The sequence below is a fragment of the Bombus vancouverensis genome, chromosome 2 (genome assembly GCF_051014615.1).
Source record: "Bombus vancouverensis nearcticus chromosome 2, iyBomVanc1_principal, whole genome shotgun sequence".
Taxonomy (NCBI): domain Eukaryota; kingdom Metazoa; phylum Arthropoda; class Insecta; order Hymenoptera; family Apidae; genus Bombus; species Bombus vancouverensis.
This window is the reverse complement of record NC_134912.1, coordinates 21,812,304-21,834,856: the sequence shown is the minus strand read 5'-3', so window position 1 is coordinate 21,834,856 and position 22,553 is coordinate 21,812,304. Positions and strand designations below refer to the sequence as shown.

Below are 22,553 nucleotides of genomic sequence, written 5' to 3'. Positions count from 1 at the left end.
GACCAGTGCTGTATTCCAGTATTGGCGGTATACTTTTCGTTTAAAGTACGATAAACAAATAAAAACAATCGTGCATCAATTCTTTAGAATCGTTGTAAAAAGAAGAGTTTCCTTCACAAAATCATGTTAAATCAAGTAATCATTGTTCTGAAAAAGATATTTTTAATTCCGTAGTGTTGTTTGAATTTGTGAAATTTGAAAAGGAAAAGAGCAACTTTAGTTTCTCATTCCGTTTTACAACGAAAAGGGATCTGAAAGAATTAAGTGTGAGGTGTAAAAATAGACGCTTTACCCTTTAGAATGACCCTGATTTTTATTTTCCGGTCAAAATTTGCTGATCCTTTAATTTTATCACATATTGTATTAATGAATATAAAACCTAAATAAATATCCAAATTATCGTGAATAGCGTATTTGCTGTATATTGCTGCATATATTATAAGAAATTTCTTCGAGTTCGATCAAATACGTTCAAATAAAGCTGACATAAAATTTGTCCGCGTATATTGCTACATATACACATATAAAGGATTAAACATTTTGAATTCTCATATTAATAGTTAGTAGTTTAAATGGTTCAGAATGTTTAGGTTTAGATGGCAGAAGTAGTTAATAGTATGTATGTACTATGTATATCGTATCGAGAAAATCCATTTAAAGATGGCCACTAGTCGAGGAAGGTGCTGTCGTGTGATGTCACTTTCTGATATCGTTTCGACGTTGTAGCTTAGAAAAGATTGTCGATGATTGTTAGCCACAGTTAAGAAATTCACCGTATCCAACTAGAAACTTAATATAACAAAGGATGATATAATATTTGATAAAAAAAATGAATTGTCATCAAATATTAAGTGGAGCTTGCAATGCAGGTGATCGGTGCTACGCTGTAGGTTCTGTCGAAGGGATTTCTTTTACTGTAAGTGATTCACCTTGTTGATCAGCTCTTTCCACAATTGTTTGCGATTCTAGAATTATACCCATATATATATCTATTATATATATATATGTATGTATGTATGTATGTATGTATGTATGTATGTATATATGTATATATATATATTAATATGCATACATATGCAATTACTATGTTGTACATTCAAGTCGTCCGAAATATTTCGTACTCGTTAAAAAATCCATCTATGAAACATTTTCAAACTTCCAACTTTATATGATTAATTTGATATGTATTTTATAGCTTTAGTTTTTAATTGGTAACGAGTATATAGTTATTGATTTTTACTATTTTTATATAAAATCAAGTGCGTTAGTATTTGTTTCATCCGTATTTGTAAAGATGATTTCACATCGTTTGTCATAATCGTCATTATTATTTAATTTTTTAAAAGTTTTCTTGATAGCATAGTAGTACAAAATAAATTCATCTATTACAGGCATATGCAGCAGGTTGTAACATAGTAATTCTTGCCAGTAATTTTGAACGAGTTCAAATAATACCAGGAGCTGTACATAACTACATAAGGATCAGTTGCTTGGATTGCAGTACCGACACTGGAAAAATAGCTGCTGCCTATGAAAATCAAGTTTGCATTTTTGAGCCTACTCCGCTTATTCACAGTACTTGTTCTCACGTATGTACCTTTTCTATCCCAATATCTATCCTTGGTAACTATGCTTATATATTTTAATATGCTATGCAATAATTGTTTTCTATAACATATAGCAATTAGAATACCGATGGGTTCAAACTGGTAGTCTGACAACTGAATCAAATATTAGTTCTCTATCATGGAATTTGGAAGGAACAAGATTATTAACTGGAGGAGAACTTTTACAATTGTGGCATCAAAATATAACCCCATTTCAGGAAGAACATAGTAAGCTTTTCTCATTATTCTTGTTTAATTTATATTTAATAGCAATTGGTATCCCTTCTAATTTCATCTGCTTAAATGTACACAATGTTAGTCTTGTGTCTTGTCGCAATAATAAAACTGTGTATAGTGGTGAAGATAAATACATTACGAACTCAGGAAGGTGAAACTGGACGTGAACAAAATACTTCAAATGTTCTTCAAAACTGTGAGTTTTGTTACTTTGAAAGAGTACATGTGAATGTGAAAAATGATAATAATATTTGAAATTGACTTTAATAAGTTTATTTGGCAGAAATTATTACATAACAAATGCTATTCAATACTAAATACATACTCTAAAAGTATTAGAACCAATAATTTTTTTCTTTTACATGCAGTATTTAGAAGACATTGACTTTTGTCACCCTAAACATAATGTGCTCTAAGCTATTGTTTGTTGCTCCTATGCCTTGATGCTTTAATATACATGCTGTTGATATAGGAAAAGGTCTATACATAATATTCTGTCTCCTATGCAGGATGTTTCATTATGAGACCAATTCTGATGGAATTTAAAATAGAAGAATATAGTAGAGAATATATAAGAATGTTTCATTTTTTTTCAGCTGGTACAGTTACTTTTTCGATTGGTGGAGATGCTGAAAGTCCAGCACCTGGTGATTCGAGTAGCGGAAATGAACCAGGAGCATGGAACTGCGTTTGGAAATGTCGCACAGCTACGCCAGTGCATCTCATGAGTTTCAGTCCAGACGGTACATTATTTGCGACAACAGGATTTAATGATAGATTAGTGAAGATATGGTTTGAGAATAAACAATGTAAGATTCTTACGCGTATAATGAAACTTAATTCTGTAAACGACTAATTCAACAAAAGCTCTAAAAAACCTATATTTAAAATTATTCAGTGTTTTCAACGAGAAATATGGATCATGCAAGTGTTACTCAATTTATGGGTAGTGACAGCTATAGTTTTGTCTATGTTGCTCATCCTCGTGCAGTAACACATTTATCTTGGCGCAAGACTAGCAAATATATGCCAAAGTATGTAAGAGAATATCTTGTAACATATTGCTATTTGTATCGCTGCAGTTAAATTAATAGCATTCCTTTTCCTTTTTTTTCTTTTTTTTTTTCTAGGGGGTCTGTCTCCAACATGCTTGTTACATCTTGTAGAGACAATATTTGTCGGGTGTGGGCTGAAACTATACCACCCGATGTTGAAGGTTTAGCAAACATGAGTCAGTTTGAAGGTTCTGATAGACACGGTCATCATGGCAAGCATCGACATCACAACATGCACAAACATCGATTCATGCAGCGGCTTAAACACATGAAGTGCGTAAAATGCTCAAATTCCTTTTTCTCTATATGCATTTATAGCTTATTCGCAAGATGGTACGCGCATTTTTTGTAGAACCTGTTTCCATATTCGTCGTCACGCGAAACAACAACATCAGGCAGGTCATACCACAGCACCAACTTTACCAACTTTGCCTTCAACGTATTCGGTACACGATTTTCACAATAATTACCAGGGAACAGGTCATTATCCAGGAATGCATTTTCATTTAGCAGCCAGTATTAATGCTGAAACTGGTACGATTACATATAATCTCATTACATTATATTATAGTGCAGTGTATGTATATACATATATACATCACATGTAAACACATCAACATGTTCTACTTTCTACGTTTCCTGACATGTTTTGTCTATCACAGATATACCATTAGTACCAAGTTTAATCACAGGAGATCCTGAAAGAGAACCAAATTTTATTCTGCACTGGCTAAACAATAAAGAAATGCATTTTACGATGCAAGCAGAAAGTATTCTACAAGAGCTTACTCGTAAAGTAGTAGAAAAGGAAGAAGGGCTGCATCAACAGGATGTAGATCATACAGATCATGATTCTGAAGAGGAAGGTTTGTCGAGTACGTTTTATGTGTGTATATGTGTACTTAAATAATATGTGTATAATAATGTTAACAAGTGATTCAACTAATTACATATAATCATAGAAAAGGGAGTAAGATTACAACCAATACAAAAGGCAGGAGGTACAGTTCGGTCAATGAGTCAAGAAGATCATAGTAGTGATGAACATCACACAACACACACAATTTCATCGCATCATAGCTTACCACACAGCGCGCATTCTCACCAAAGTCTTAGGTATAATATTTCTAAATGGTAACAAGAGACATTTTGCCTATCATATTCGGCAAGTATCGTTTATTTGCAAGAGAATAGTATTTCAAATTTATTCTTCTCTCTTCCTGCAGTAATACTACATCCATTAATTCTATTGCAACGGATGTAACATCGTCAATAAATCATGCTCCGGATTCTTTGGATACCAAAATAGAAACGTTACTGCGTGATTGGCATCATAATCCAGATTTACTTTTTTCAATTCATCCGATAGATGGGAGCTTTTTAATTTGGCATATTGAATGGTTGGACGAATATCATCCAGGATCATTTCGACAAGCGCAAATATCATTCTCTACACGAATACCTAATGCATTTCCTCTTGGCGATGCTTCCACAATGAGTCATAGTGTATCAATGTATTCGCATAATACTGGCGGTCCATTATTAAATATACGAGAAGTGGCAAAATCATCCACAAAACCATCGAATGAAGGTAAACGTTTTCTCTATCTATCTATCTATCTATCTATCTATCTATCTATCTATCTATCTATCTATCTATCTATCTATCTATCTCTATCTCTATCTCTATCTCTCTCTATCTCTATCTTACGTATTCTATATATCTTTACATTTGGCGTAAAATTCAGTAAAACTGACGATTAGTAAGAAACGGAAATGGCTAGATAAATTGTTATTATTACAGCTACGGATATTGCGACACCATTACCGAGTTTGATCGAACAGGATGAAGAACAATCGACATTAACATCGAAAACTGGCCAGGAACTGTTAAAAAATATTGAAAATTCGACAGATCCAAATCAAAATGTCTCGAAGGAAAGGGACGGACACTTTGAAAATGGAAAAACAAATCAAGAAACGGTCAACGATTTATTGGCCCATCCAAGTCCGATTGTTTCTATGGTATCGAAACATTCGAACGGAACTTTAAATTTATGGCAATTAACATTTGCTGATAAAACAAAATTCTCACAAGTATGAATCAATGAGCTATCAATTTCGTCTTTCCTTTTTTTGTGCGTTAGTTTTATACGCGTTATTCTTTGGCAGGTATTAAGTATTGGACACGCGTCGAGAGCTTCAGGACATCGATTTCGAGTGAACGATATTACTTGTCATCCGGTATTGCCCTTATTAGTGACGACATCGCATCACAATTTACCAGAATCCGGATCTCAATGTCAGAATGCTGACTCAAACGAAAACGTTAGTAATAGATCAAACTCTAATAAAACAACCTCAAAAGATATCTCGCTTACTGTAAGTACAAGTAAAAATGATGATGCGCTGTTTTGCTATTGAATTTGTATTTTTAGAATTTCGATTGGTAACGATCAAGTGATGATTCCGTTGATGTTTTCAGGGGTTCTGCAGCGAGTTAATACTTTGGCGTGTAGACACAGTCGGGCCTTTATCGAAGAGCGGCGGAGTTTCCGAACTAGCGCGTATTAATTCTCCTGAAATTTCAGCGTTCAGTAACGTAGCTTGGATTCCGACTTTATTACCAAGTACTACTTTAGGTAACTTATCAAATTCTCCAAGCGCATGTTTCGTCGCCAGCGATGGCGAATGTTTAAGGGTATATCAGGCTGTTATCGACGCTAGAACACTCCTAGCCGAAGTATCGATTAGCGAAAGGCGAAGTAGAATGATGGTCAGTATTTGTTGATATATTTCAGGAAAATATAATTTGCAAATGGTTGCCAGATTGATTCATCGTTTTTTTTTTTTTTTTTTTTGTGTTTGTATCAGGATTCCATGGCAAGTCTGTCGACAGATATGTCATCGGACGATGGTATGAGGCATTCGATTCACGATAAGATAAAGATAGTATCTCAACAATCTACGGCTAGGCCAGGTTGCGTCATACAATTGGACGCTATTGCTGATGCTACGCACGTAAGTGCTGTAGAGAGCTTGTAGAATGATACAAGGTCGAAACGATCGATATTTTTCTATAATATCGGTCAACTTAAATCCAATTAATTAATAGACATAATTTTTGTTATAAATTCAGGATTGGCAAAATACGCAATTCTTACATGTATTTCAAGAACAATTAATTACTGGAGACCGAAACGATGAAAAACAAACTGGCATAGATACATCGATGAATGATTTAGGCTTAATGGAGTCTACCTTAGACGCTATGGTAGATTTGCAGCAATCTGCAATTTTTGAAGAACCATTCTATATAGTTGTGTTAGAAAGAACGCAGCGAGGTACAACGGTACACATGTGGCGTTTGGTAATAGCCTCTCAACCTGAAACTACCGGTAATATTTCTCCAAGTTATTTTATTCTTTTTATTTCTTTCTTCTATATGTGGTATTCACCCACAGGATTGTCAGAATCGATGATGTATGTTCCGGATTCTCATTTGGTACAAGATGAAGATGAAGAAGGAACACCTGGACGTTATAACCATCCAGAAGGTAAAAGATCTCGCAGAGCGAGTCAATCTCGCCGTGATAGTCAAGGTGAATTGGATATGTTTTTCCAAAGACGTCCTCAGAACAGCCACGTTCTTATCACAACTACAAAAGTATGCACTCAGGAATTACCATTACCAGATGGAGTCGAGGTTCGTATAATGTTTATTTATTCTATATTTACTCTTATTTTTTTCGTGTTCCCTTTTGTTCGTAATAATTGAATTAATATCGCATTGTAAAGTTGAAAGTATTAACGAAGAATATAAAGAAATAATATCGTTATTATAATCGTACGTAGGTAATACATGCAGCACCAGCCGCCGGACATTTAAGCAGCTCTTCCATATATCCTGCTTGCTTCGCACCGTACATCGTTGTGACTGCATGTAGCGACAGTACGATACGTTTCTGGAAATGTAAAGTGACGAAAAATCAATCGAACAGCAAATTAGACTATGAATGGTGCGAATGGGAGATGATACGGAAAGATCAGGAATCGACTATAGACATTACAGGTGGGTACATATCCAAAAAGCTAAAATCAGAGTAAAATAAAATTGAAGGAAATAAGATCATGCATTGTCAAAGAATGGTAGATAATTTATTCATATTTTAGGGCAACCGTTAAATATAAGTGCTGCATATAGTGGGCGTATTGCGTGTGCGTACAAATATGGGAAATCATTCACGCGTCCTACTAAAAACGACCCTGACTCTAGATACGTAAATCTATGCGTTGCTATATATGAATGCGAAAGTACTGGCGGAAGCGAATGGATTCTAGAAGATACGATACACTTGAAGAATATACACTTGCCGAGGATTCCGGTGGACCAACATTTAGACCTGAGCTATCTCTATGATAGCAAATTTTTGCAGAAGAAACACAGGCTTACTCAAGTTTTGCAAACGCTTAGTCACGAAGATGTGAGATCACCGAGAAATGGAGAAAACGGGGAGAGTACAAAACCGAATGCAGGTAAGACCATTACGATTAAGATTGTACTTTGAGGAATCAGGTTTAACGCTAATTTTGACGACTAAAAGTCTAACTATGTTATTCACGATTGTGATAGGCTTGTTGGCTGTTCCATCGTTTAGCACGCTTCAGTCGTTGCGAAAGTCGATCATAGAAAATGGTAACACTTGTCCACTTACGCAGAAACATTTAGTTCAGTTAGATTGGGTGTCGAAAGAAGATGGTTCGCATATTTTGACCGTTGCTGTTGGATCGAAAATTATGCTGTTCACGCCTGTATGTTCAGATCTTGCACAAGCAAATATGAAAGCAATGAAAGAGTCACAAAGCAATAACCGACCAATATTGCGGAAAGCTTCGTCGTTGGCACAGCCTCAATTCGTTGACGAAATTCGTTGGATGAAATTACGGAAAATCGAGTTAACTACAGCGGATGGTCTACCTCCGTTGCCGATGCAGATATCTTGGGTAAGGGACGGTATCTTAGTGGTTGGCATGGATTCGGAAATGCACGTTTACTCGCAATGGAAACCAAACCCAAAGAAAGACTGTTTTCATTCAAATTTACAACATCAAGAATCGGACGAATTTCAAGCTAGCCGAAATTTGCGGGACGAAGACTTGCGAACATTAGCACACGAAACATCGCAGAGGCGATTAGCAAACGTATCTTCTATGCCCCATCTTTCTCGAGTCAGCAGTATCAATTTAACGATGCTCGATGCCAAAAAGAAACGAGGTATGCAAAACGAGAATTTAAATTTCGACTATATGCCCGATTATGGTTTGTTCGAAGCCTCGAGAATCGCTTGTCCCGTTTTACCTCAATATCATCCAAAACAACTAATGGAATTGCTAAATTCTGGTAAAATTCGATGGGTAAAGGCTATATTGGCACATCTTGTCCGATGCATAGGAAGTTCTTGTTCGTTGAGGGCAGACGACGAGAATTTAGTCAAACAACGTGGTGGTGGTGGATGGTCGCGTTCTAGAACAATGTCGGTTAGTTACGTAGGTACAACGTCGCCTCTAGAACCAAGAGGTTCAACCACGCAAATACCGGAAGAGCTTACATTAGATTATGCGGAGATAACATCGATATCTCCGTTGCCACTTTGGACTTTATTGATCGCAGACAAGGAAACGAACGTACCGCATCAGCACAAAACCGAAGACAAACAGGATTACAACGAATTGTTCGACAGCAATGTGGAGGAGGATGAGTCGTTAGACGACATGCTGGAAGAGGATTACGATTGTTCGCGGCAGAAAGATAGACGTTCGTCGGTCCCGGAAAGACAAGGGATATCTCATTTTGGACCAAGACAAGGCAGATTACTGTCGCGATTACTAACACACACTCATTTGCCTGGCTTATCGAGCCTTGATCAGATGCATTTGCTCGCTTTAGCCGATACCGTTTCAACTTGCAATGCAGATTTTGCAGAAAGATTTGCAATAGATGCCGCAAAGAATGCTATTGCGAAAGAAAATTTGACCGGTATCCCCGACGGAGAAACGGTTTCTACCGATTCGTTGGACGATTGTGGCCTCCGATTTTTATTGGCCATGAAGCATTACAATTACTTGATTCGTTGTCTTCCGTTGGCACAGAGAGCGCAGTTTCAAAAGCAAGGTATATCATCGAATAATCTTGTTTGGGCGTTTCATTCTGAATCCGAAGAAGAATTGCTAGGTTTGATACCTTCTTATGCGAAGGGACAGCCAAAATGGAGCATTTTAAAGGAACTGGGTATAGGTTGGTGGATTAGAAGCAACACTATATTGAAAAGGTGTATCGAGAAGATTGCGAAAGCAGCTTATCAACAGAAACAGGATCCTCTCGACGCTGCGCTTTATTATTTAGCTATGAAAAAGAAGAATCTCGTTTGGGGATTGTTTAGAAATAAGAGGGATGAAAGAATGACAACATTTTTCGCGAACAATTTTACGGAAGATCGTTGGAGAAAAGCTGCCTTGAAGAATGCGTTTGCTCTACTTGGTAAACAAAGATTCGAGCATGCTGCGGCCTTCTTCTTGTTAGCAAACTCTCTAAAAGATGCTATCGATGTATGTCTGAACAAATTGAACGATATACAGTTAGCGATGGTCATTGCCAGACTTTACGATGACGATACTACCTCCCCGAATTTGAGAAGATTGCTCTATGAAGAAATTTTAGGTTGTGATAAGGACGGGCAAAATCAAGACATGAACAAAGCTCATCCAGATCCATTCTTACGCAGTATGGCTCTTTGGATTCTAAAGGATTATGCAGGGTCGCTCAATACTTTACTGTTGACAAACGTTGGAACTTTGCACCCCCAATATAACGACGAATCTGATAAACCGGAAGGAACAACAGGTAATGAAACTACATATTTTTGTCTTTCTTCTCATTCAGTTTGAATATCGGCAAAGAAATGATTCCGTCGAGTTTAGAGCTCGCGATCAAAGAAATTTAGAAAGTTCGAGCGCAACTAATAGGGTAAGTTATTGTTCCTTCTTTGTTTCAGCAAATCCAAATGTTTTTAATTTTTACGTTTATCTTCGAACGCACCCATTGCTGATCAGACAGTACATTGCATCTACCGCTCAGGATAAGAAAAAAGGTCATTCGGTAGTTATATCTGGCTTTAGTTACGGTATGGAAACAAAATCACAACCTGACAAACAGTTAACTTTGGAAGATAGCATTACACCTTTGGAGAGACAACTGTATTTCACAACAGCGCACGCACACTTTAAAGCTGGATGTCCTGCTCTCGCTCTCGAGGTTCTTTCTAAATTACCTAATAAAGTGATGGAGACAAATTGCGAAGACTCGCCCAGTACGTAATTACATAATCGACATGTTCACAATATTATTGTCCTCCTGCTAATTCTCTTACTACTATTAACTATCCTTGTCGTGTGTTTTGTTAGGTCTCTTAAATAGTCCAAGCAAGTCAAGGACACAAGATCTTCAAATAGACACTGGGATTATTAGTTGGGATGACAATTTGAAGAAAACTGACAATATCGAAGGTGGAACTTCATTAATTATCTATAATTCGCCTAGATAACTATGGAAAATGGGAGTGTTTCTATCGTGTTCTTATCTGTGTTAGGCATTGTAGACTGGTCTCGACCTGTGACGCATCAAACCGAGGAAGAATTAGTGTTAAACTGGGATGACGATGACGATGTTGCTGAACATGAGGACGCCGACAGCCCACCTTTAAGCATGAAGTTAGACAAAAAGGAGATCACCGATGGTTCGAAGGAAACAGAGAAAAGTGGTAAATTAATGTAATCCATCTAGTTCTTCCTCCACCTAATTCTAATAAGTTGACACGTATAAGTCGTTTCCTTTTGTGTGTGTACGTAATCTGAAATTAGTCGTCAGGATTACAACTATCATTATCAGAAGTTAAAAAATATAGTGTCTTTTTACAAAGGACAGAATTTAGAGTCAAAGTCGTTAAATACAGATTCTAGTAACCTGAGTGAAATATAACAGATAACTATACGTATGTACCATCAAATTTTTAGAGAAAATCACAAAACCATCAGGACAATTGGACATTATGGCGCAACAATTAAAATTTGTGGCATGTTTAAAAATTTTAATGGAAGAATTGTCAACATTGGCAACGGGTTTCGAGGTGGACGGAGGTCAACTTCGATACCAGCTATACGTATGGCTCGAGCGAGAGGTAGACGCCCTCAGGCAGCTTTGTAATTACAGCGTTAGTTCGGACGGAGATGCAAACAACGTATCGGAATGTAAGCGGACAGACTAGTTATTCTGTTTTTAATTGAACGATGTTCAGCTTGTTTTTGCTTGTCTTAAACTGACAAAACGATTATGCTTTCAGACGAAGGTGGTATGGTAGATGACATGGTGCAACCATGTAAACCTGGTGAACAGCCAACGTTGCATGAAATATTGATGGCCGAAAAATTGGATTTCGAAGCCAAGGTACAACGAGCTGCTAGAAGAAAAAGGTGGCTAAAAGGTATTCTGTTGACCGGTGTCAGTCAGCGTTTAAATATAATACATGCATACATATAGTTGTTCGATAATATTTGCCATAAATATATATTTACAGCGAACGAAACGTTATTACGAACATTATTATCCTACTGTTCTTTGCATGGAGCATCTGGTGGTGGTTTAGCATCTGTAAGAATGGAACTTGTCCTTTTATTACAAGAATTACAACAAGAAAAGACGCAACAACAGTTACTTAGTCCTCTTCCGTTTCCAACCACGCTTCCTCTTTTAAGCGCTAGCGTGGCATGCAACAAAACTGTCGTGGCAGATCCAGTCAGGCACTTGCAAGTTCGTATAATATCATGACGGATCGTATATAATATCGTGTAATATCAATACGGAATTTTCTAAGCTTAACGTTACATCTGTCTTTTTAGTCCCTAGCTCACGATATGTTGCAGACGTTGGTGGAATTACGTAATCCACCAATGCCTACGAGAAACACGCATTATTGCGAGGTATTTATAATGAGGGATTTAGCGGTGGCGTTAAGTGCTTGTATTTATCAATCACTTTGCGATTCCGATACTTTTGTTACGAAACATCAACAACCGGACAGGTAAATACAGATAAGTTATGAAACTCCTTAGTAAAATTAGAGAATGATGGTTTATCGTAAATCATTTTTTGTCTCTCTTTTCGTTTTTCTTTGTTTTTTTCTTCCTCTTTTTTTTTTTTTTTTTTTTGTACAGTTTTCCAGCATTTGCAGAGATAGAAACGTTCTCCGGCGGACACTTGGTAGCATCGAATCGCCATCATCGAAGGTATTCGACGGACGATGGTGTGTGCATTACTACTTCACCCTCTAAATGGCCAGGTGTGACTAACTTGCGTGCACTATTGGCCCGGGAGAAGGACGAAGATACACCAAAATTGAATATTCTCCTTTGCGAAGCATTTGTAGCAACTTACATGAGTTTGTTCGTTTATGCACTGTGGAGTTGCGACAGTCATATTCTTTATAGGCTCGTAGGTCAACACTTTGGTAACAACACCTGGTCCTGTTTGTTTGGAGGTGGAGTCAAGAAATTGCTACGTGTCGCAAGTACAAGCAGCCAGGTATAACTTTGTTTTTACTTTATTTTTGCCTTATTTCGTTGTATACTTTTCTGATGTACCAAGTACTCGTATTATATCTCTTATTATATCTTTGCTACATATCAAGCAAAGAAATGAAGAAACCACATGTCTTTAGATATAGCTTTCTACGAATCGGTGTAGGCTTCGAGTTTTCTAAAAAGAAAAGGAAAGAAAAGAGTAGAGATGCAAACAACTGAGACGCGTAAATTATACGGTTTTGAGCGATACATACATACATACATACATACATCTAATCTCTGTTCAGGCGAGTGGAGTAGGAAGAACGGTAGAAAGAGGTGATAGTGGTTCGAACGAAGCTCAAAGTACCGCAGGAACCGTATGGAATACCATGACCTCATTGACTAAACAACGTGTAAAATTGAACATGAAATTGTTGGGTCAATTTACAGGTCAACAACCAAATATGAAAGAAGACAAACCTACATATAGAGAGCAATTTGTTTCACCTCAAATGAGCATGATATCGTACTTTTTAATGAAGGTTAGTCGAATTAATCGACTGCGGATATCCTAATGCGTACCAGTAGCTAGTTGCGTTCTACGTATATATGATTTTGCTAATTTTATATAATCTGATAATTATAAGAATAAAAGTTGTTTCCTGTATTTGATACAGCCACAGATAGATAGCGAGTATGCGGATGAAATCGACTATGATTCATCCGATTCGGCAGTGTCGGATTTGAACTCGTCCGAGGACGAGGAAGATATATTCGATACCAATTCAAAACCAAAGAGCAAACCAAAGGACAATACGGAACATACGAATCCAAATTCGTACAGTTGGTGTGTTATGCGATTAGCCATAGTGAAGATATTACAACAGCAACTGCAGGAGTTCTTGAATGTTGCTGGCATAGAGATGCAAGGTATTTTGTTTTGTTATTTGATAGAGAATATCGAGAATTTGACGATCTACTACTAGTTTACTCTGTCATTCTGAAACTAAAGGATAATATAATTTTTTGCCTTATTCGCATATATATATATATATACAGAATTACCTGTGAATAGTCCTCTGATTCATGGAACGTTAGCTGTTGTGGCACAATGGCAAGAAACATTGCGCGATGAATTAGACAATAGAGGACCACCACCGATTAATTACATTCCTGGTTGTGCACCAGATCCGGCACCTACACCGGGAAAGCCAGCGATTCATAAATATCGATCTTTACTTGAAAAAAGCAATACTCCTTTCAAGTAAGATTGCAAATTCAATAGCAAAAGCAATAGTTGGAATTCTCTGATGTAACAATTTATGGATGTTTTATTTTTTATATTTTTAGTACGCGTTTGGCATCAGCGGCTCCCGCTAATCGATTGTGGTCCTATTTAGTTCGACAAGAGTTGGTACAAGACATATTTATCCGAGCCGTATTCGGCAAACGTAGATCTCTGTCGTCGATTTTGGAAAGCAATCAAACTGCGATGGATAATTTGAATCGTGGGTCAACCGCAGATGACAAAGGTAGCGATAGCGGTACTACGAGTTTGCCCGAACCAGTCCGAATTATTCACAAGGAACAGGATAGCATTAGTGCCTTTTGCCTCAATCAGGTTCGATCGGTCTATTTTTGAAAGTTACGTTTAAAAGTGGCGCGATTTTGGGGAAGACAAACGTTGCTGATACACAGCGTTAACGATTCAGGTGAATCCAGGTTTAATGGCCTTGGCAACTCCCCGAGAGGTACAAGAAATGAATATATCGCTATTGCTGGAACTCCCATCCTGGTTAGAAGACGAATGTGAATTTGACATCATAAATTTAAACAAACAGCCAGAACCGGAACCAGTGCAACCAACTAGTTTCTTAGTTATTCAAGTAAATAGTTTATAGTAATATGTTTTCTCGTCGATAATGCTGGCTCTCATTTTGTGTGTATTGCACACATGTCCGCATATACGTATACACCTTTCAATTTTTCGTTTGCAGACAGCAGCAGATAGACCGTTACTCGCTCAAAGTCCGCAGACAAATAATTCTCAACCTCAGTCGGGTATCGCGAGTCAAAGCGGAAGAGGAGCTAGCGTGGTAAGTTTCCCCCAAGATCACAATTATGACAAACGGATAATTCGCATATTTCTATATTCAGCATTGTACAGTCGTATGTTTGTCTTATAAAACGTTTACACCTTTACGTGTGTTGTATTCCTACTTGGACTTAACCCAGATGTTTCTGATCTACTATCCGATGTTTCTGTTTTCCATGTGTATATATTCATATGTTTGGTCGAAGTGGAAGGAAGAAAGGAAGAAAGGAAGAGAAAGGAAGTAACGAGTCTGTATTTTTGTAACGTTTTATCGCTTCAGGAATGTTTGGGTTAATGAAAAATTGAGCGATAAATGGCATTACGAAAGAAATTGAGAAAATCGAACTTGTAATTTCGTTGGTTTCATTTTCTATAAATATCTTTATTTCGTTTTTGTTTGCGTTTCCATTTTTGTTTTTCTTTTTACTTGGGATTTCTATGCAAGAGCACTTTGCCGATTAATAAATGAAAAATTCGAGTTTCCAGCCAAATGTACAATTTCCTTCTCTTTTCGAAAAATTGAAATTGCCAATGAACTGCATATTTTCAACGTTCAAAACCTGAAAATAAGAAAATGTATTTCCGGATTCAAACAGAAAATCAGCCTGATATATTTTCCTTAATGTTTGTTTTCTCTTTGTGTTGATAAAATAAAGTAAAGTTTGTATTTGACGAGTAAAAACCGTATCTATGAATGTGTTTGACACGCACTACTTACGAACGTATATATGTATGTATTTACCGTTCGAATGTTTGGATCTAATCGTTTGCTTATGAGATCTTATATGTCGATACTAGTAACGACATTATACACTATCGTATTTATTGCGTTCATAAGTTTACATAAGTAAGCAGCGAATTCTAACGCTTAGTATCGTTAATGTTCATAATATTATTAAATTAATTTGATCAGAAATGTTGGACGAACGAGACTCGTGATCCAAATAAGTTCAAGTTATAACCGTAGGTATAAAAAATATAATAGGCCCCCCGTTCTTTAAAAGTTTGAAAGGAACTGATCGTTGCATGATATGTAAAGAAAATTGCACTATAAATCACCTTTCTTGAAAAACACGCGGTTGGAGCACGGCTATCTCGAGATTTACTTCTTGCGATATATCACAGGCAATGAGCACAAATATCAAAGTTGTTTGAGAATTAAGGGCGTTTAAGAATGAGCGATGAGAGTAGAGGCGAGAGTAGATACGATATAGCGGAAAATGAATGGAAATCGAGCAGAGGAAAGTAATAACAATTCGTAAGAGGGAAGTGTCGATAGCCGTAAATGTGTTGATGTCGAGTATGTAGCCGACGCATTGGGTCGCGTCTAAGTAGCACATTTGGTGACAGAAACAATGTTCCTTGTTCAATGCTTGCCTAACGTCTAACTTGGTTTACGTCTGACTGACGTCACTGACCTGGTGGCTCGTTCGTTCGCTCAGATGAAGGGGATGCCCGCTTTCCCTGGCTCCCACGACCTGCGTTTCTGTCAATTTGTTGCCGATAGGAGCAAACACTTGTTGCAACCGGTGAGATTAACTTCTAACAGATCCTAGCCTGTATGATATCCTATTATTATCCCTAGTGCCAACTTTATATTCTAATTCCTTTACTCTCGTTTTCCTTTTTGCTCTAGTTTTCTGTTTCTTCGTAATATCCTAAGCGTTCTAAAAATTCCTACAATATTAAATATATTGGATTTACCATCGTTTTTACGAATCGTTATGTTTCATAAACAATAGCTATTCGCGTAGAATCACAGTAAAAGCTCTAACTATATATAAAGTATTTAGCATTTCCTTCGTAATCAAACTAAACGTAATTTTTATATCGATCTACAAAACAATAATTTTCTTGAAAAATTTGTATATGTATATACATATCTAACTTGTCACTATGATTTCTTTTTCGAATCGATAATGTTCAAGACAATTTATTTAATATTATACGTATGCATATCGATACGTGTAAGTGGAAATTAATCTGCTATTTTAGTATCGTTATCGTTATTATCGTGACTGTTAAATTTTTATCTACGTTGTTATCATTTTCATCGCCATTATTGTCATTATTAGCATCATCTTTGTAATCGTCACTTCCATCACTACCACTACCAGTACCGTTTTCAACACCATTGCCACTACTACCCTGTCATCATCATCATCATCATCATTATCATCATCACTATCATCATCATTATCATCATCACTATCATCATCATTAGCATCATCATTATCATCATTAGCATCATCATCATCATCATCATCATCATCATCATCATCGTCGTCATCATCATCATTTTACAGTACAGTAGTAGATTATTTTACAGCGAATGAAATAGTTCGTTAAGCTGTTATACATGACCTCGGGTTTTCAATCAATCGAAGACGCCTCGCGAATTTTTAAGAAAATGAATGTTCCTTCTCCCAAGGCAATCTCGATACTAACGTACTTTTCATATGTTACCAAAACAATATTGTGAATTAACTGTAAATGAGCAAAGCCAATCGATGAAACTTTCCGATTCACAAACTTTTCTTTCGTAACACTGCATGCCTAATGACTATTTATTTCGTACATAAAAACCTGAGCGAAAAATTTGTGCCCTTTGGTTGCCATTGTCTTGAATGTCGTCTGTAGTATTTAATAAGTTATTGTGCTTTCCTTCAGATTCTTTACACATTTTGAACAAGAGATCGAGCATTTTCATCCGAATCCTAGACCATGGGTCCGCTAGCTTTCACTTTTATAATTTGCGGTTGTCACAATCTTTTTGGTTCCTTCGTTGTTCTTTAGAGCTGTTCAAAGAGTTCTTGCTAATTACTCGGATACGCTCATCTTTACGCGTTTAACGGGGAAATATATATTAATCAAATAATGCAGAGAACGTTTGAAACCTAGTGGATCCAATAGATACGACCCTCGTTGGATTGAACTAAACGAACGCTTTTTAAACAAATACATCGCCCGAATCGAATGAAATAAGAAATAAGAAAAATAAGAAAGTATATACATCTTAACACGTAATATGTGTTATTTGATACGCTTCATTTGATGAGCCTTCGATGTATATATGTATATACATATACGAAACTGTCGAAAAAGCGATCGTTTCATTTTAGGTTTTAACTTCTTTCGAATTGGCAAGGAAAAAGGAACAATATTAAAGAACTTGATGGCATAAAACGTATAACCAGGCTGATTGTATATATATATAACTAAATATATAAGAAATATATATATATATATATAAAATATTTAATAAGTTTTATAGTATATCATCTATACATATTAGTATTGAACGCCCATTTACCGTTTTCTATATTATCTTTTGTCATATTCTGATACGTGTGCGCCAAAGTTTATAGACGTTAGGTTAGATTTTCCACTTCTTTTTCTTTTATTTCCTAAAAAATATTTGTATATGTGCGTACTGTTTGTGAATCATTGTTTTCTCTCTAATTATAAGATCATTATTTACATAACAATATTTTGTTCATACAGATCCTGAAGCATAAAATCGATGGCATAAGAAGAATTTCCTCGCATCCGCTTTTACCAATATGTAAGCATACTATGTATTTACTTTCGAGTAATTGCGAATGAAATGTGTTGCTTGATATGTCAACGACAACTTTGTACGAAACTCTAATCGATGAAATATTTTGCCGGTGCTGTTGGACCTGTTCATCGACCGACATTTGTCGATATTCGAATAAACAGACTTGACTGGCTCTCAAGATGGTTCAGTATCCCTGTGGGAATGGGGGCATCAAACGGCTGTAGCGACTCCTCGACCACCGGGCACTTTTGCCAAAGTGACTCGTGTACGTTTCTCACAACACGGGAATAAGTTCGGCGTTGCGGATTCTGATGGACATCTAAGTTTGTTTCAAGTAGCCTGCAGAGAAGGAACTGCACGACCATTTTTTGTAAGACTGATCTCTCTCTCTCTCTTTTTCTCTCTCTTTCTCTCTCTCTCTCTCTCTCTCTCTCTCTCTCTCTCTGCCTGTCTGTCTGTCTGTCTATTTACCGATCTATCGATCTATCTAAATATCTGTCTTGCGCACAATTAAATGCGACCATACAAGTATAGGAATAAATTTCAAGTAATTAAGAATAATTCGTTCTGGCAGAATTATCAGTGCCATAGCAAGGTGACGGCCGATTTTGTCTTCCTTGGTGCGTGCAGCTTAATCGCAACTGCCGGTCATGGTTCTGAAGGACGTAATGTTGCGCTTTGGGATACTTTACTTCCACAGAATAAATCTCTGATTCAAGGTGCGTCTCACCCTCGTCTTCTTTGCATGAGTATGTGAATCGCGTAATGATCACAGAAAAACTGTTTGTCTCTTTACGTTTCTATTAGGTTTCACGTGTCACGAACAAGGAGCTAGCTCGTTGATACTTGCACCCCAACATCAGCTATTAATCAGCGGTGGGAAGAAAGGTGATATTAACATATTTGACGTTCGACAACGGCAACAACGACATCGCTTTCAGGCTCACGAGTCGGCTATAAAATGCTTAGCCCTTGATCCGCATGAAGAATTTTTCGTGAGTGGAGCAGGAGATGGTGATATTAAGGTGATAATATTTGCAGTATGCAAATATAGAAACACCAACATATATTATAATTTGTATTAACTGTTTTCGATCAGATATGGGGTTTAACCGTCCATTCTCTGCTTTACTCTTTTCCTGGAGAGCATCCGCGATCTAGTTTCTTTAAAAACATCGGACAAGTATGCTCATCAATATTGTTTACATTAATTACTTAACTTTTGACAAATAAATTATAATATCGACAATTTTCTTTCAGGGTGTAACACAATTGCACGTCGATTCTGCCGGCCGTTTATTTTCATGTGGCGCAGATGGATCTATGAAAGTTCGTCAGCTACCGGAACGCGATTGCGTCGTACATACTTTGTACTAAAGTAGTCCGAAAACGTAGTGATGTTCTACTGGCAAAATATTTTAACAATAAGCCATAAATCGGTTACAAACTAGTGAACTAAACGTATGTAATTATCGAATATGTGGAAACGTATCTTGTTAACTTCTTATTTCGATCCCTCTTGCAATTAGTCGTTTAAAGAAGGACTGAGCGCCTTGAAATAGTAAACTTTGGATAAAAAAAAAAAGAAAAGAGGGAGAGAAAATAGAAACTATAATTATCAAACTATTATAAACATGGATATATTCAAAGCTTTAAAAGGATAAAGTAGTCGTTGAGAGCATTTTCGTTGATATTCCAATTTATTTACAACTAAAATCTCGCTATATCCTCTGTCGCTTGCTTATTGGAGGTAGAATGAAGTATTTCTGTTTGCAATACATTATTTCATTACTCACGAACTCCAACAAACACGTTTGCGCATATCCAAATGATGTTTCATTTTGTTTTCTCCATTTTCCAGCCATTTGAATATCGCACTAATTATCGTTTCTGTATAGAACATACTATATTTCTATACCATCATATAAAAGCGCATAAAATATTAGAAAAATCAACCAAAAGTGAACCTAATTAAATTGTTCATAATAAGTATCAAACGTACATGTATTATGTTGTTTCTACATTCGCAACTTGGTATTGTGTGATTAATGTTCCGAGTTCTGTCATAACACACAATCGTTTCCGTATTTTCCTACTTTGTGGCGAAATACATTTTTGAAAGTTTCTCTCGTGTAAAAAAAATATTTAACAAAAATATTAAATTGCGTATTATTCTATAAGTATGTAAATTGACATAATGAAAATACATGCGAGATAGAACAGTTAATATTCGTCGTATGATTTGTATATACGATATGAAGTATTTAAGAAAGAAGAGAATTGAAAAATCTAACGGGACTAAGTAAAGAAAAAAAGAAAGAGAAAAAGTGAAAGAAGAATGTCAAAAACCTATTTATAACTATCCTATGCGTATGTATTATAAGTTACGCGTTGTCGAAACGAAAGTATTTGTGAAATATAATTTCATCAAAAACATGTATTTCCTTCTGATGTTCCTGGCTCTTTAACGTATTTATCGTAACGTATTTGATTTCACTCATGAAGGTAAAAGTTTCACATACGTGATTGTCTATCGAGAAACTTTTCCATTATACGCATAGACATTCAATGCGATAAAGTGTTCAAACATAAAATCACCAATTGGTAAATAAAATAACAAATAAATGCTTGGATCTTGGTTTACTTCTGACTACCGAGACTTTTCATTTTTCAATAATTCCGTCGTGATTGAATTTTTGGAAGCTCTCAATAATTTACCTACTAATAATTGTGAATTCGTTCATCTCGATACATATACATATAAGTATAATTATGCTCGTGAAATCTAGGGTCGACAACGTTTCAAGAAACATGGATAAAGACATGCATCGCGTACGTGAAATCTATTTAAAAGCCAACATAAAAATCTTTCAAGACCTAATCCAAATCCGCCATCAGGGCAAGTTCCGTATTTTCGCTGAAAGAAGGCTGATAGAAAATGATGTCATTACAAATAGAATCAATGATACCTACCTGACCGGTATACCAATAATATAGTTTTGTGTCTATGTTCGCAAGAGAATAGCCTTCCAACGGTTCATCATAGTCCGAAATACGCTCGAAATAGTCGAAGCTCCAACTATCTCATCAATATACGGTAATAGTACATCCACCGATACTGTAAGACGTTTGTCATCGGCGCAATGTTGCATATAAAACGACTTGATTTCTGCAGAAAATCTACACAACATTATCGGTTCATTTATTGCATCGGTCATTTTTCCATCTGACATTTCTGGAATATCCTATGGATGAAAAATATTACTATTTCTTTTCCTCCTTTTTCTTATGAACACATGAATAAAACGAGGAATACAAATTTTGTAGCGAAACAATAATCAGATAATTTTGTTCAGTGTACTTCGCCAAACTCATAGAATGTTCCATCATCTTTAGTTATATTGTTATATTCGAAGATACTCGATGGCATCCTTGTAATCCATCCTTTTGAATGGTTTATATGGTATTTTAAAATCAGGATTCGGACACCGGAACCGCCTTGCTAGGCAGCCCGATTCCCTTACCGGACTGCTTGGCGGCCCCGAGGCGCTGAGTCGCCAGCGTCCAAGCCCGAGAACCCCACCGGGGGGCGCGACGGACCCAGCGCGCTTCGCCAACGCCACACAAAGTTCCCAGGCGATCACCCATCCATGTACTATCCGTGCCCGGCGCTGCTTAACTTTCGACCTGAGTTTTCACTAATGTCATTATAACTCTTTTCTTCCTAGAAGATCTTCCTAGAAAAAAAAAGAATGTAAAATAATAATGTTGAATTAATAGATACAAATTAGATATATAATTTAAAATTTAGCTCACAAATATATATTATACCTTGCCGTCTAAGCCTATGTACCGGAAAGTTTTACTCGTCTGTCCCGATGATTGATACTGTCTCGAATCTTTACATAAATTGCAGATGACAGAGTACTATCTTCTTGAATTACAATTGTTTTAGCTTCTTCCAAGTTTTTCAATCTTTTTTCTTCATCCTCTAATAACTTCTTTCGCTTGTCTTCATTCTTATATTCTTTTCTTGCCCAAATACTTTGTGCCTTTTTAAATTGCGATTTTGATATTATTTCAAACTTTTTTCCATTCTCGTGAGAATCTTGATAAATTGGTGGGAACGGTTCCCTTACTACATAACGCATTGTTGCATAATGTAAAATTCCATTATTTCTTTATAGGAGAATAGTATATATATGTGCGTGTGCGTGTGTGCGTGTGTGTGTGATTTTAATTTTATTAAAGTGTTTTATTCTACCTAATAAAGATTCAGAAAACTCCATCGCTGGCATGATACTTTTTGATAATAACTTCTCCTTTGTGCTTTACCTACTCTCAGCTAAGCTATCTTATTATATTCGTTTCCAATTTGTTAA

At 36.4% G+C, this 22,553-nt stretch overlaps 2 protein-coding genes across 4 annotated transcripts; one reads left to right on the top strand and one right to left on the bottom strand.

Moving 5' to 3' along the window:
* Positions 1 to 659: 659 nt before the first annotated feature.
* Rbcn-3A (rabconnectin-3 alpha) lies at positions 660 to 20,607 on the top strand. Of its 3 annotated transcripts, XM_076625422.1 has the most exons (41): positions 660 to 916; positions 1,392 to 1,589; positions 1,682 to 1,835; positions 1,963 to 2,040; positions 2,441 to 2,653; positions 2,743 to 2,878; positions 2,975 to 3,172; positions 3,252 to 3,433; positions 3,562 to 3,774; positions 3,862 to 4,015; positions 4,126 to 4,490; positions 4,704 to 4,996; positions 5,072 to 5,281; positions 5,385 to 5,675; positions 5,774 to 5,920; positions 6,039 to 6,297; positions 6,364 to 6,605; positions 6,755 to 6,971; positions 7,073 to 7,435; positions 7,533 to 9,800; positions 9,952 to 10,266; positions 10,361 to 10,462; positions 10,546 to 10,716; positions 10,970 to 11,203; positions 11,296 to 11,436; positions 11,530 to 11,762; positions 11,852 to 12,033; positions 12,167 to 12,533; positions 12,820 to 13,056; positions 13,192 to 13,444; positions 13,574 to 13,778; positions 13,865 to 14,135; positions 14,227 to 14,400; positions 14,512 to 14,610; positions 16,052 to 16,138; positions 18,114 to 18,174; positions 18,333 to 18,541; positions 18,746 to 18,890; positions 18,979 to 19,196; positions 19,271 to 19,354; positions 19,432 to 20,607. In XM_076625422.1, the coding sequence occupies exons 1-41, from the start codon at positions 830 to 832 to the stop codon at positions 19,546 to 19,548; spliced, it is 10,173 nt and encodes a 3,390-aa protein (XP_076481537.1). In that variant the 5' UTR covers positions 660 to 829; the 3' UTR covers positions 19,549 to 20,607. The 3 variants fall into 3 exon arrangements, with proteins under 3 accessions (XP_076481537.1, XP_033200142.1, XP_076481544.1); XM_033344251.2 differs by lacking the exon at positions 1,963 to 2,040; XM_076625429.1 differs by lacking the exon at positions 16,052 to 16,138.
* LOC117162360 (asparagine--tRNA ligase, cytoplasmic) lies at positions 18,746 to 22,322 on the bottom strand. The gene is given in 6 exon segments (XM_076627238.1): positions 18,746 to 21,088; positions 21,145 to 21,234; positions 21,237 to 21,416; positions 21,533 to 21,580; positions 21,582 to 21,858; positions 22,093 to 22,322. Coding segments are annotated over 6 exon segments (957 nt in total). The 3' UTR covers positions 18,746 to 20,956.
* Between the last annotated feature and the right edge of the window lie 231 nt (positions 22,323 to 22,553).

Coding starts and splice junctions, on each gene's coding strand:
- Rbcn-3A (XM_076625422.1), top strand. CDS start 830: ATGAATTGTCATCAAATATTAAGTGGAGCTTGCAATGCAGGTGATCGG. Junction 1,590..1,681: donor TTCACAGTACTTGTTCTCAC/GTATGTACCTTT, acceptor TATAACATATAG/CAATTAGAATACCGATGGGT. Junction 4,997..5,071: donor ATAAAACAAAATTCTCACAA/GTATGAATCAAT, acceptor ATTCTTTGGCAG/GTATTAAGTATTGGACACGC.